The sequence below is a fragment of the Anopheles coluzzii genome, chromosome 2 (genome assembly GCF_943734685.1).
Source record: "Anopheles coluzzii chromosome 2, AcolN3, whole genome shotgun sequence".
Classification (NCBI taxonomy): domain Eukaryota; kingdom Metazoa; phylum Arthropoda; class Insecta; order Diptera; family Culicidae; genus Anopheles; species Anopheles coluzzii.
Genome location: NC_064670.1, coordinates 40,506,066 through 40,521,505, shown reverse-complemented (window position 1 = coordinate 40,521,505; position 15,440 = coordinate 40,506,066). Strand labels below are relative to the sequence as shown.

The 15,440-nt window shown below is 42.3% G+C and overlaps 1 protein-coding gene across 25 annotated transcripts in view; it reads right to left on the bottom strand.

Moving 5' to 3' along the window:
* LOC120948875 (basement membrane-specific heparan sulfate proteoglycan core protein) overlaps positions 1-15,440 on the bottom strand; it is a 96,576-nt gene that overhangs the window by 26,104 nt on the left and 55,032 nt on the right. For 17 of the 25 annotated variants that reach the window (XM_040365684.2, XM_040365683.2, XM_040365698.2 and 14 more), the window contains 9 exons: positions 6,529-6,636; positions 6,318-6,440; positions 4,172-4,294; positions 2,784-2,900; positions 2,431-2,573; positions 2,207-2,297; positions 1,449-1,592; positions 516-648; positions 101-186 (listed from right to left, as the gene is read on the bottom strand). In XM_040365684.2, coding sequence (XP_040221618.2) covers positions 101-186; positions 516-648; positions 1,449-1,592; positions 2,207-2,297; positions 2,431-2,573; positions 2,784-2,900; positions 4,172-4,294; positions 6,318-6,440; positions 6,529-6,636 — 1,068 coding nt within the window. Of the gene's footprint in view, positions 1-100; positions 187-515; positions 649-1,448; positions 1,593-2,206; positions 2,298-2,430; positions 2,574-2,783; positions 2,901-4,171; positions 4,295-5,607; positions 5,722-6,317; positions 6,441-6,528; positions 6,637-15,440 lie in introns of all 25 variants that reach the window. The other 8 variants (XM_049606619.1, XM_049606621.1, XM_040365699.2 and 5 more) reach the window with 6 other exon arrangements.

Genomic DNA, 15,440 nt, shown 5'->3' with positions numbered 1-15,440 from the left:
ACGGATATTGGATATTAGTACACTACACGCAATTGAAAATCCGTTAGTAGAACACGTAATGCAAAACATAGAAAGTAATCCCCTTTTAATAGACACTTACTACACTCAAGCTCGTCACTACCGTCGCTACAGTGTGGCTCCCCGTCACAGATGTGCACCGACAAAATGCATTGCTTGTTCTTGCAACTATTAAAGTGCGTGCATGTGTGAACGATTGATTGTACAAATGATACGGGATGCAGACACATATATACAGGCACACATATATATATACACGTGGTGAATGGTGATCGACGCGAATCGTAGAACGAGTACCAGGGAGATTGAGAAAAGATTTGGGAAGAGAAAAGAACAGAATGGTCAGCAATTATGTACACCGGTTTGCTTAGGATGGAGGCTAGCCACCGGTATCCTCTCGATCCGATCGTGCCTATATCGCAAGGCATTAGTCTGTGGGAGGCTTCTTGCGGTTAAAGGTAACCGGCACTGTCTCCAGTTAAAAGCAGGTCACTTACTGGAACGCATCACCATAGCAAATGGCACAGTTTCGCTCATCGCTGCCATCCGAACAATCAGGAACGCCGTTACAGTAGGCCTGCATCTCGTAACATTGGCCATCGCACGAGAACTCGTTCGAGCTACAGGGATCTATGATTATATACAGAATGTGTTGTAATTGTGTTGTTGGAGGACATTCATAAGCTCATAGATTGATCAGTTTGGAAATGTATGCATTACTTTGCAATTACCGACAACCGTGCCGCTTACACTTTGGTATTTGCTTAGTGTTTTTATAAAGCAAAAAGTTATTATTTGTATTAGTATTTATATTTCATTAAAATGAAGTTGTTAGGAGTTCTCCAATTTGTAGCTGAGCAGAATGGTGTGTTGTTTTAGTAGAATCATTTAACCATAAGCAAGCCAGAAGGTGTGTGATTAGCTTACATTAAAGCTCAACGATACCGTAAGGCACAAACCTGCACGTGAGTTGTATTAATGCATTTATAATACTAATGAGTGCTATTAAAGTAATTAAAACATCAGCTGAAGTTCAGTTGAAGGTAAATGTTCGATGATTTGCATTTCCATTTCAATATAATCCGATTAAGGTATGGGCTGAGTTTTACGAAAAGCTGCAAAGTTGTTTAGTGTGTTGGCATGCAGTTGATGAGAAAGTTGAAGGTAACGTAAGAAAGTCGAAAGTAGAGTAGGTAACCTTTGGCATTACATTGTTAAACCTAACCATTGAACAGATGCACTAAGATACCGGAAAACAACCCATATACAAAACAACCGAGCTCTATTCATATCAATCAACTAATCACCCGTTATAGTGAGGCATACGCAAATTAATTAACTATCCCTCAAAACCCTTTAGTGGTGTAGAGGACGAAGGAAGTTACTGCAGTGTAATGAACGTGAGGGGTGGGGAAAACATTCTTCTATACCCGAATTGCAGCCAGTCTCGTCGGATTCATCGTGGCAGTCTACAATGCCATTGCAGTGTTTGTAATCCGCAATACAAATGCCGTCGTTACATTCAAACTGACCTTGGCCACAGCGAGTCAGTGATTTGATGGGTGGGTTGTTGTCTACGAAAAAATGCGAGGTGTGATGAGAATTGTTGGCAGGAGAAAGATTTGTTGAATTACGCAGAATGATTTTGAGCCTTGTTTTGTTGCATTATTTCTTCGGAAGACAAATATACTAAATCACAGTACAGTGTAGCCGAGATAATAGGCATGTGTGGATTCCAAATTTTACACTCTAATCGTGTTTTGTCGTGTATCGCAACATATGGAGAGGTTTGTAAACAATCTTGTACATTGGGTTTGGTTAAACTGGTTTTCATACTCAATGATTGGAAGGACGCATCGAATACAAGCACACTTGCGGACAGCTACAGCACACACAACGTTCACGTATAAGCCAATTAGCATGTATGCACAACATGAAACAATACATATGACATAACAATATTGCACGACGAAGATGACAGGGAACATTCAAATTTGGGCGCAAACAATAAAATGCGTGTACAAACAGACACAGGGGAAAGGAAATGTGACACACAACGTCATGGATGGGTGGGAGCGTTTAGACTTCTTGATGCGCATTGCACTTGAAAGGGGCAGTTTTTAGCCCATCGAATTGGCTGTTACTCGATGTCGCTATTCGACGGCATCATCCCCTGGCCCATACTTACCACAGTCCATTTCATCCGTTCCGTCTTCGCAATCCTTCCGATCATCACATACGAGCGCTTTGGACACACAGCCCCCGTCGTAGCAAGTGAACTGATGTGACAAAGATAATTTCGTAAAACAAAAAATAATGATAAATTATATAAAATAAAAAATAAACAAAATGAAACAACAACAATCAACATAAAAATCTCGATGTGTAAAATTCGACCAAAAACTGTTTTACCTCGTCTGGCATACAGGTATAATCGCCACAGACTGAATCGGTTTCGTCGGAATTATCACCACAATCGTCAATATCGTTGCACATGTAGTCCTTCGGGATGCAATTCCCATTATTGCAATGGAACTCATGTTCACTGCATCGACCTGGGATGTGAAAAATGGCGAAAAACAAAGGAAAAAATGAAGATGACGAATGAACTAAAGCATGTAAATAATAATTGTAAATAACAATAGAAAATTAAATCCTTTTGGAGTTATCTTTCTCCGCTCAATGACGATTTCAACCAACACTGCAGGAACTACTTTGCAGAAAGTAGGCGATTTGAATGAGTCCCCTGTGGGCTGTAAACATACTTGTAAAGTTACATCCCCGCTCATCCGAGCGGTCATTGCAATGGTTAACGCGATCGCAACGCTGGTACATTGGGATGCAGAATCCGTTGTCACATCGGAACTCGTGCGCGGTGCAGTCTGCGGCGTTTCGTTGAAGCGGATTGGCAGTTGAAGCGTGTTTCGTGCAAGCATCGATGCACCAGGCGTTTCGTTTTTGTTGGTGGAGGTGGTTTGCGTCGGGTGATGAATTTGCGTAACAAATCATGCGAGCATGCAAATAAATAGTTAGCAGTTTACCAGTGGAAGAAAACCGGGGGAATGGGAAGAAACAATGCAACGCACTGATTAGTGGCGACGTCGCTAAACGATTAATGAGGGATAATGAGGGATAAGGTTCCAAATTCCGACACCTGTATTGGATCTAGTCCAATCTAGAGTAGCCGAGTAAGAAACGAGTGTTAATGAGAATCAAGCGGACGAGTGTATTAGTCACGTAAGACAAACGAAAAATTTCACATTGGAGGAAATTTGATGAATTTATTGTTAGAATTTATATTCTTTACTGATTAAATGAGATTTATGTTATGTTTGTTATGATAAATTTTGAGATATTTGTTTCTTCTATGATGGTATTGTAAAAAATCGTAGATATAGTAATTTCAGGGTTATTAGTTATTGAGAAATCATCCATTCCGAAGGTTGGATCCGAGGTTTAGTTCCAAAGGATTATCAAATTTAACAATGAATGTAAAGTTTTACTTAGGATTGTTTTATACAAAATAATCTTTGATAATTTTGGTTTTTGTCTCATAGTTGTTTCAAACTTTCATAACTTATAAAAACCTATTGTTAGAAAAAGAAGGTAGGGTAAATTTACTGCATCTTAGAAAAAACTCAATTAAAAAAAGTCCTCAACCTTTGCTAGTAGTGCTCAATGATTTCCTGGTGGGTAAAAGTAACACTCCAAATCATTTATAACCAAATTCCCGGAGAAAGCTTTGATAAATTGTTGCTGTCTTTCTCCTTTTGTCGTTGAAGCAAGTCAAAGCATGGAAAGCTAAGGCATTTTAGAACAATGTTTAGAAAAACTTTTCCAATAAAACAAACTCTTATGATTACAATACATAAAAATATTCGCATACTTCCTTATAAAATCTAACCCTGCACCATGATGTAAGTAAACCAATCTCAAATCATACTCAATCAAAGAAAGCAAGTAAGTAACTCGAACGTTTTTCATCAATGTATTTCACAAATAAAACACAAAACACACACACGCATACACACAGGGGAAACGACACAAGACAGGAGAACGAACGCTTCTTACGCCAGGGACACAAACAGGGATGGCAGCAGTTGGGATGGGAGTGTGTGGGCCGGAGGTGAGGGAGCGATCTGGATGCACTTACCACAGACCTGCTCATCGGTTCTGTCCAAGCAGTCGTACACCTTATCGCACCGCTTCTCTATCGGTATGCATCTTTTATCCCATCGACACTGAAACTCGTAGATCGAGCACTTGTCCCGTTGGGCTAAAACAAGGGTGTTTCGTTTCGGGTACATTAGTGAGTGGAAGTGCGTTCGAAAAAAGGGCCAAAGGTCGTAGTGCGGTCCATGTCTTTTGTGTGTGGAGTTTTTCGAAGAAATAAAAGGTGCGCAAATGCGCAAATTCTTTTGGGTGGGAAATAGTAGAACTCATACTTGAAGTAAAAGAGCACGAAATGCACTGGCAAAGGTGGGGGTTTGGTTTCTATTTAAAAATGTTTGTACGAATAATAATAATAAAAACAGACGTGACGGTGAAGAAGAAGACAGCCGCCCATGGTAAAATCAGGAAACTCATTAAACAAACGCGTATCAAAACGTCGTATTTCAATCAACTCTCTGGCAGCGCGGATCATCAATCGCACGCTTTCGTCGATAGAGTCGCAATGTCACGCACCTGCGAAAAACCTATTAGCTTTCGAAACACGAAAGTCAATTAATATTTTTCCTTCCCAGCTGCGAATGGTTGCATGTTTTTTTGGGGAGTGCAAATTTAAATCAGGAAGGAAAGAGGAAGGAATACAAATCATTGATCGGGAGGGACACAACATCAAGCTCGCCAGGGGAAAACACAGCGCAAGCTCTCTAAAGCGTGTATCGCGTGGAAAACAAATCAAAACATTTTGAATCCCTAACCCGAAGGACTTAAAATCGTGCAATTCAATCATGCAACGCGCCAGTCCCCTTCATCCCGCTCCCCGGGGCTACTGCTAGCATTAAGTATTGATCGAAGCAAAGTGAAAGCGAATAAGACGCGGGGCGCGGTAGGAGAGGTGAGATAGGGACAACCAGTGTCTGGACATGGTACCGTGAGTATCGCCATTATAACTGACACCACGTGAAGTCCTCTGTTTGATAGCGGCAAATGCTGGGAGACGCTGCAAAGGGACGAGTTGTTTGGGCGCTCTGAGTGTATATGTGTGTGTGTGTGTAGTTATACTGCCTACGAGTCGGATCACTTTACCTGTTGTTCTGCTTACCAGCACCGGTCACTACTTTAACAGCAAATAACATGCATACAAAAAGGGATACAAATCAAATGACACACTACGTGGTGGAGGAGCAAGAAAAGCAGACGGAGAGGGAGAGAGAACGTGCAGCATTTTTCTCGTCCGAAGGGCATGCTAGCGAGTAACGTACGTGCAAGCGTGGTTAATGCAATGCTAATGATAGTACATCCCACAGGCAATCCGTGCCCATCCTTTCCCACCCACAACCAGCTACTACCGCAAACCGTACTTCTACTGTACTTCTACTACCAGCAACACTCTCCCCGGCGCTCGTTCTACCCGATGCTTACTGGGACAGTTGCGTTCGTCGGAAATGTCGTCCGGACAGTCGATGTTGCCGTCACACTTTTGCTCCAGCGGAATACACTGCCCATAATCACACTGCCAGGTGTTCCTCGGGCAGGCTGTGACCGAGATGTAACCGGGCGGACGCCATAATTCAGGTAGGCATGTGGAGAACGTTTATAAACAGACACGCGAGAAATTTAGAACCAAATTTTTACGCGAGGAAACTCCTCGAGGAAGCTCAACAAAAAACGCGAACAGGAAACGAAAAGTTAAGCGTCAAAGCAAAACAGACACCTACGACACTCATCCTCGTCAGCGTGATCCCGAGGACAGTCGACCTTGCCGTCGCAACGACCGAGTATCGATACGCACGACCGGTCCCCGCAGGTGAACTTGCCTAACGGACAGAAGGTGGCTTTTTCGCCCTTTCCTTGGTAGCAATCCCGACCCGGTTTTGTGTGTGTCGGTTAGCAGGGCAGCATGCGAAAAATAGGGAGGGAAAGGTTAGCAGACGTTATGTTGTGTGAGTATGTGTTTTTGGTCATGGTTGTTGTCGATTAACGGATGTCTTAAGCACAGCGTCTCAGCCCCTCAGCAGAAACAATTATGCTCTAGAGAGGAGACGATTCTTAGGTCTCGTATGTCCCAGGGAAGGATACAACCCTGAAAGAGTGCAGTGTGGGGAAAACGAAATCGTTACATTAGCGCCTACCTTCGCATATTTCATCCTCGCCATCCGAACAGTCCCGATTGCCGTCACAAACGGCTTCCTTCTGGATGCAGGTATTATCCGATCGGCACAGGAACTCGCGCGATTCATCACACTCAACAATTCCTAGTTTTGTGGTCGAGCAGTAGCAGAACACGATTGAAATTAGTAGATTGTTTTGTAGTCGGAAAAAAAACTGACCACGGACACTTACCACAGTCCTGTTCGTCTTCGCCTCGTGAACAGTCCGCCACACCGTCACACTGTCTGTCCTGATCGATGCATCGACCATCATCGCAAGTGAACTCGTTGGAAGTGCATTCTGAAATAATAAGGTACGGAACAAAACCACAAAGAACAGTTCAGTTAAAGCAAATCCAATGAAATGGTAGACAATGTTTCCGCCAAGTGGAAAATAAGAACAACAACGATTGCTTGGTTGCTCTCTAGCCCGTTTGCTACGTGCCCCGTGTGTCGTGCCAGTCTTTAGATAGCTTATGGATATGATATGGTTTTACCGTTCGCTCGTAGTTCGCTCCCCAAACGGAACGTTTACGGCCAGCGCCGGAAAGCTACAATCAACACCAGCGCAAGCATAACCGATTATACATTCAGCTCCCGGCGTAACCCCGGATACACAACACACTAAAGAGGGTTGATTTTTCGAGCTGATTCTTATCGTGTTTTTGTTTTTGCTCAATTTAGTTTCGTTTCCGTTTGGCGTGAGCGAGTAGAAAGGGAGGATTTTCCGAGGATTATGAGTGTAGAATAGTAATAGGAATAGAAGATGGTCGACTGTAAAGCGCTGGCACTTGGTTAGTCCACTTTTGGTGAGTGGTTTACATGGTGGGAAGTAAAAGGATTCATTTTGCACATGTTTTCGGATAATATGCTATCTATTGAGCTGTGACTCAATTGCAGCTGATCATTTATGTGCTGTATGCTTCTTTAACAGTCGCCAACGTTTTGTAACATGCTATTTAGAAGGAACATATTTACTAAAAACATTGCACATGATTAAGGTTACTTTGTACATCTAGCAAAAGATGTCAACCGAAGTAAATTACATCATCATGAGCCGGTGCTGTTGCATTTCAATGAAGGGTTCCACCCCTGACCCAATATTTCATGAAGGGCAAGTTCACGCAATGCTACAACATGCTAATTGTTGCTAATTGAAGCTTCGATACTTATCAATGCGATTGCCACAATCGCAGATGAGTGCACTAAATTGGCACTGAACCATTGAGGTGGCTGTACAAAGAATAAAGTAAATGGTGCACATGGTTCACAAGATGTATGCAAAATTGAAGCAGCTTGTGAGGAATTTAAAAATTTTAGATCATTGAGGGTGTTCGAATTGATGGCATTAATTCTAGTGAAACTCTCCTCAGATGACGATATGCATAGGGATGACCTTAACATTATAGATTGAAGACGATAGCCAAGACATTGATGAGCTATGATGTATAACTGACTTCAATACAGTATTTGAGCTGATGCTCTATCATTTGCTTTTATTAATGACTGAGAAAATAGTCAACTTGATTTGCTCCAATAATGTCCCTTAGGCTTATACATTTTCCGTAGCAAACGCTATACCAATAGCCTTCTAGAGAAACATTATTAAATATACAGTATGAATTGCTGAGCGAAATGATGAGCGTACATCATGATTCGCTAATTGCATGAGTTATTGAAACAGATAGATTTTTTTACAGCAGTAGGTGTATTTTGTGAAATTAATAACACTGCTATCCAAGATTAGTGAATTGAAGGTATCAGCTTCTATCATTTCCAAAAATTGCGCTTCACTATCACTGCATCACCAAAGAACTAGATCATCAAATATGATTTAATACATCAACTTTAAAACAGACTGGCTCTACTAAACTCGTATGAAACTAGATAAACCCAAATATACTCGTGACGATGCTCGACAGCATCCGATTAAATGACAGTTACTTGACAAGCGGCCACACGGACACTGGTGTCACCGTGGGTAGTAGGAGTTGGGCAGATAAAGTGTTTCTGGTAAAAACAAAAACAACATAAACAAACGAATGACCAAACGATGGGCGATGGGGTGCTCTGCTTCTTCTCCCCTTCAACTCCCACCCATGCTATGGAGTGGTGAATACACACACTTTTCGCGTCAAGTGCACGGTTCCACTTTGGGAGCAATTCGATCCCGATTCGAGCAGGATTGTTTGTCGCTTCCAGTGGCGCTGCAGAAGTGGAAGTTGGTCTGTTGCTGCTCATCTGCCTTAGCCGGTTGTGTTACCATTGATATCTGATCCACGCATTATTTTTCACTCTTCGGTTCGATGTGCAGCTTTTTTTGTGCTCTTCGTTGAAGCTAAATGGAGTACTTGCGTACATCATGTACCTATAGTTCCTGCGAATGCTCGATTTACTATATTATGCAGCATTGGCCGTGGGAGTCGGATCGCAGAGTGGGAAAAGATTTGGACAAAAATTCCATCTACAGCAGCACCGTGGAATCGCTTCAGCTCAAACTTCATTTCAACTCGATCCGTAAACTTTTTTTTCGCAGAAGGGATTTTTACTCCGATTTTCGGCTGTAGAAGTCATCCAGAATATTCTAAAATCCCCTTTCCTTCATCGCTCACAAAGCAGCGGTGCTGGAGCAGCTATGGTACCGATCGACCAAAACCCGCTCGTACCAGGAATAGCACGATATGGAGCATTGTAGTATATTTTCTAGTATGATGGAGGAAACCCTTGCAACGATACATCGAAAAGGAGCGCAGCAACCGTGTCTTCAAATTTCGAACCACGGTACCCGTTGCTGGTCGGGCGGAATCGGACACCAGGTGAAAAGTTGTTTTGCCCGCTGCACGGAGCAGGTTTCGGGTTTAGCTGCATCGTAAAAACATCGCCAGCATCATCCCGGTAGCATTCGACACGGTCGGATCGACATACGGGGGTAAGTTTAAAGCTAGGCATGTTGGAAGAAATGCAATGTACATCACCAAAGAGCATGCTCCTGGATGAAGCACAAATCGTTCGGTCAAAGAACCTTTGATTCCCAGCATAGAATGCAAACATCGAAGCGATTCTTCCCGTGACGAGCATGGGAGCAATATCGTATCAAAATGCAGTTAATGTTTGATAGCAAGCAAGTCTTTTATTATTTTTCATCGATATGCGAAACGTAATAATTGGCGTACTGTGTGCGGAACAGCCGGGTCAGGAGGGTATGATGCAATCGACTCGCATCCACCTGTTGTGCTGTTTTACGTCCACATTGTTTTGCCCCGTAACATGACCTTCGGTTGTGCTGAGCGTCGACGTCTACCGGGGATTTTCCATGAAAAGTTTAGCCTTCTTCACATCCGTCATGTAGATTGCACAACCTCCACACCCGAGCCGTCCAGGCGGTGTTGGCATCATCCAGCAACCGAATTTCAGGTTCGTATCCCATTTCACGAGGAACGAAAGGCAACTTGCATCGACAGCCGTATATCCGTATGTGTTGGGAGCTTTTACGGGAGCACGGGTGCACTCAGAATGTTTGGAAGGTGCTCTCCAGTTCCACTCCGAACCGGCAATTCGTCGTGCCGTGCCGTAAGAATTAGATAAATACAGACGAAAGAGCAACACTACAGACGATGTAATTCAATCAAACCATAAACAACGACACAAAAAAACAGAATAGATTCGCCAAAACGCGGGATGTTAGTTTAGGGTTTTTTGTGTGGTATTGTACGCCTTCGTTGCTGACTTCTAATGTACATCCCCTGTGTTACACGGGATCCTGCTTGCCAGTCGGTTGGTAGAGCCATGCTAAATTGTAATGGCAGTTTGCAAACACGCTCCGGAGTAATGTGATACTGATCGTGTTGACGAACAAATTGGCGTTACGCTCTAAACTTTTGATCAATTAGAGAGGGTTCCAACACGGAGATTTATGTTACGCTCGTGGGATGTGTTATACTGTACTGTGCAATGCATAATAATAATGTGAGAGTACTGCATTATTATGTCCGAGAAATGTAAAACAGAATGGATAAAAGTAGTTGACCACTGATGTAAGAGAAATGTTTACCACTAATGTGAACCAAATAGAGCATAAGCAGAAACCATATCCATTAGCAGTGAGGAAATTAAACAGGATATTGAAAAAGAAAGTTGGATCCATTGTTGTCGAACCACACATGGAGCTAATTTGTTTCGGTACCGTATTGGAACAAATGCATTGTGTCAACAACACGACTCATCAATTGTTGTTTCTTATTAAGTTAACTGAAACGTGCGGATATTGTTTATTATTAAAATCCTATTTTTCCGGGTTGTTTTATTAAAACATATGGTTGTTTGAAGGTGAATACACATTCTTTAATTAAAAATGCAAGATTTCTGATAAGAATTGTACATTTTTTCTGAGACTGCACACAAACATACATGAATTCATTTCAGCTTTCTTCCATCAGTACCATGACGCACGTGAGGCAGAATATTAATATCATCATTTCAAACAGTTCTCTACGGTCAAGCACACTTTTCTTACGGTGCTCATTTCTTGTCTTGATTGATTGACTTAAAATATCGCTTACCCTAGCCACGCGGAACCGTTTGATGCTTTGGATAGGGTTCGATTAGAATCGGGCTGATTGTTATTCATCGCCTCAAGTGCAAACAAACTCGCGCTCTCAGGAACCGTCTCGAGAGTAGCTTTGCGTAGCCTTTACTTAGCCTTGGTGTGGAGACTTAAATGCGTCACTTTGATTTTTTCCGACTCATCATCTTTCACCGTAACGGTGCGACAGCATCGATTTATGCTATCGCTAAAGGCAAACATTCCTGGACGCACTTTGAAGCGCATGGGTGGCTCACGTCCTCGTGCTAAATGTGTACCCTCGGCAAAAGTCGTGTGTGGCTTCGAGGCATGCAGGGAAGGTGCAAAGTATATACAAAAAAAAAAAAAAACCGTTGAAAAAGCAGATTCCTTCTGATGGTGACGAAAGTGCACGTTATAGCATGGAATAATTATCGCATTTGCTCGATCATGCTTTCATCTAGTTTCTTGTCGAGCAACTGTGTATGTGTGTTGTGAGTGAATTGTTGGTTGAATAAGAAGAAGAGAGAGAAAGAGACAGACAGAGAGAGAGAGGGACAGAGCATCAAACTTTGCTGACATTTGCATATCTGTCCAATGGAGTGCATCCACCTTCTACTACCCGTAGGCAGAGAATGATTCGCCGTTGAAGAAGATAGCACAAGGTTGGACAGTTAAGTTGTTGGACGAATGGTTTTTTTCTACATTTAAAGTGTTTGAATTAAACAAAAGTCCTGGAAATTACGAGAAATTAATTATTTTTTTTTAAATGATGATAAAATGTTTGAATGTTATTGTTAACTGACAGGTAATTTATACCAGTATTAACAAGACTATTAACAATACTAGACAACATTTACAATCTTATTTATTAAATGAAACTTTGTTCGGCCTGTTGAAACATAACTCAATCAAAAGTGTGTTCTGTCAAATCCGGAAACATCAAGCAATTTATTCCTATTTGAATCTAATCATTTTACAACGCGATCGGAATAACCGCTCAATCAATTGGTCTACAAGTGAAATAGTAGAAACGCTCGTTTCTCCGTAGGCACAGATTTATGAATATTTGTCGTCTAAATTCATCCCACCATTCGATTGCAGCTCTAACGAGCGACGCGCACAAACATTTCATAGAAGGGACAAAAAAAAAACCTTAGCTAGTAGTTTCTGGATGAGGGGAAGCAACAAAAAAGAGCTCCTTTATTCGTTAAGTGCTTTCACGGCGACAGCTTAAATGTCTACATTTATAAATCACATTACCGCTCCACATTACTCCAATGGTGGATCATTTTTGAGGTTAAAGGTTAACATAAGTGAGGGTCTCATTTTCATGCCGTTCCCCGTAGTATCAAAAGAAGCGAAAGAATGGAGAAAGAGAGAGAGAGAGAAAAAACGGGCAATATGTAATGTCCTAACGTAAGGTTTCCTTTCCATGATTTGCGTGCGTCCATCGAGCATCAAGGATAGTAATGAGCAGCGGTAGTATCGATGTCAGTACGGTACGAGCAAACACGACATGGATCAGGGCCGCTATCACACAAAACGGTCGCGAGGATGGAAACGATGGCAACGCTCGATAACGTGACTGTAAACAATTTTAGAGAATATCAAATACATTTGTTTATAGACGGGCTAAATGCAAATCATAAAGGAGATTCGTTTGACGGTCCTCGGCTGTCGATTCGGCCGTATTCCACATTAGTAAATCGACCATCCATTAATCGAGCCACGATTATGTGCATCTGGAGGCCGCGGGTGGAGTGTGTCTTCAATAGGCAAAGCTAAAGCTGCCACAAATCAACGGGAAGAGTGGGAAGGATTATGAGCGTCTGCTCGGTAGGCCCTACTCGGGCTCGGAAAAATATTAGATTTTTTTGGTAGGAATAATTCGCCTACGATGATGTTGCCAGGATAAAGGTATAAAGGGGAAACCGACACGACGGCATGTTTACTATTCCGTCTCGTAATGGTGACCGCATTCCCGGTCTAGACACCGGTGAGTCCTTGTCGGTGGGGTTTATTTTAATGAGTTGGTAGGAAACAGAGAGACAAAATGGGATTTAAAGCAATCGTAATCAAAGCAAGGGTTTTTTGTTTGTAATACATGCAACAAAACATGATTCGGATCAAACTCAGGTAATGCGTTGCCAAAATAAACGAAACGTTCCAATCATCGTTTAGTCCAATTGGATCAAACTAGACTCCCACTAGGGATAAACTCCCACTTGTATAGAGAGGGAAAGTAATTAGATAAAGTTATATATTGTTGTTTTTTTTATCTTTCTTAGCAGCATGGATAACAAACGAATGTATACAGCACACTTGTTTCGTCGCTGCAGATGCATTCCGTTTAGTGGAGCCGTAGAATAAATATTAGATCATTGTTGTTGGATGCACGGAACTTCTTCACGATACTTCTCTCGGTGGATGGCGGGACACCACACAGACACAACATACCCAATCTACAGATTTCTTTTGCCCGTTCTACTGAGTCTGAAGCATAATGGGACATAGAACTGCATTTTCTATTAAATACGTGACCGAGTTTAGTCCACCGATCGTCGCCTTCGGTGGCACCCTCCGCGCAACAGAAAAAGAATTGAGAACTAAAGCCGAAAGCATGCTGCGTTCTGCAGTACACCGGGCAGGGTAACAGTGTCAGTAAGACAGGTTGTCCATTATTTCCCCCAGCTGCCGAAGGGTGGTGAGCATCATTTGTATCACCTTCATCATCACCATCATCCACTCCCTGTTGAGTCGTTTATCTCGTTTTTTTCCTCTTGTGTCCCCCGATGGTTCTGTCTGGTGTGTTAATTCTCTTTCACTCACACATTTTGTCATCCTGAGCAGGACCGCTAAACGTGAGAAGAGTCTTTTTGTTGGAAAATTGATTCACACCAAGTTGTTCGTAGGTATTGCTTTAAACATTTCGGGAATTATTTCTAGTAAATCATGAATGGATGAGCTTGGAACATAAGAATGTTAAAAATGTTGCTTTGCATGAATTCTAAAACCTGCCCACTTCACATTGAAGAAGGTCAATTCAATATGTTCCGTTTATTTTTTGATGGACTATCCACATCATTTTAGAAGCTAATGGGATGTTGCTGGAAATACACCAATCATTTAACTACAAATTAACTCATTTCTTCTGGAAGAACATCCGTTTTCTGGCAGTCGCAAGAGGGACGGAAGCAAATTCTCAGTAATTCGATACATTATTTAGACTCAATTCGTTAAGATTTGTTTATAATCATTATTCAGCGCAACCCTTCCATCTGTTCTAGAGAAAGGCAAATGAAACATACCCGAAGACAGAAGATTTAAACAAAACCAAGAGGGAAAGTGAGTTGAGAAATCAAAACAAAGCTACCTTTTTCCTCTTTTCTTTTCGTAGGCACAGCGAAATGAAAGATAAATGCTCATTAGGGGATTTGTGTGACGAAAAAATGACGCAAACATTGTGTTAAAAATAAATGTAGCTTTTGTCACATTAACTCTTGCTCAAGAGAGACAAATATTCCATTTGAAAGAGGGTTGAATTAGATGTTCAACAGCTCAAAGGCAAATCATTTCTTGCGAAAAACGTCTATGCAAGTGTGATTCTGGAACTTATTAAAATGGAAATGGAAATTAAAACCAATCCATCATTTATTTAGGAATTCAACTCTCAATTCCTACCATTTCGTCTTGCATCACACCGAAAGATAGCGCCATCAGATCTATACTAATGAAGAATTATTAACCCAACTGCATCACCAATGTCCGGCGTAAGCCGTTGATGGGTCGGTAACTTTTGTGGGTGTCAATACGGAATCCATTAGCGGTTTTGACCAACTTTCCAACCGCAGAAATGATGCTGATATTTTCCATCTCCAAGTCCTCAACGGGTCCTCACGTTTCAACTTTTTCCAATCTTTTCCTACGTCCACACCTGTCATCGGCATGTGCCCCGGCGGTTCACTTCCATCCCACTGCAGCTGAAGTTTCCTTTGAGCGATGAGAAGTTCGAAATTAGATCACGCTGCACATTTTATCCTCCTGCTCCCCGAACCACACGGCACAGCAAAAAGCAATCCCATCAACCCATGCTACTACTCCGGCGCTCGCTCCCCCTCGGTCAACAGAACGGAACCGAATAGTGGGTTGAGTCGAAAATCTCCAGAATGTCGCGGGTGTGTAGTAGCGCCGCGCATGTATGAAGGAAAGAATGCTTCTCCCACCCACCGATGCCAACAAGTCCGTGTGAAAATAAATATTTTTCCACGTTCCACCCGACCACCCGATGGATGGAAACAACGAAAAATACCATCGGATCCAAATAGCGGTGATGAAGACGTTGATGACTGTGTCGTTGGATGGCGCGCGCGAAAGTTAATCATTTGTGTGAGAGGAGGTTGTTCTCCCTTCACGGTTGCGCTCACACTCACGAGCTCTAGCGACTGTAGGGGGCGCATCCTCGTATGGGATGTGCCAAGGGGAAAGTGCATCCTACCGCACCGATTGTTGCTGCTGCTCTCCCGTTTCGGGTTTCAAAGACC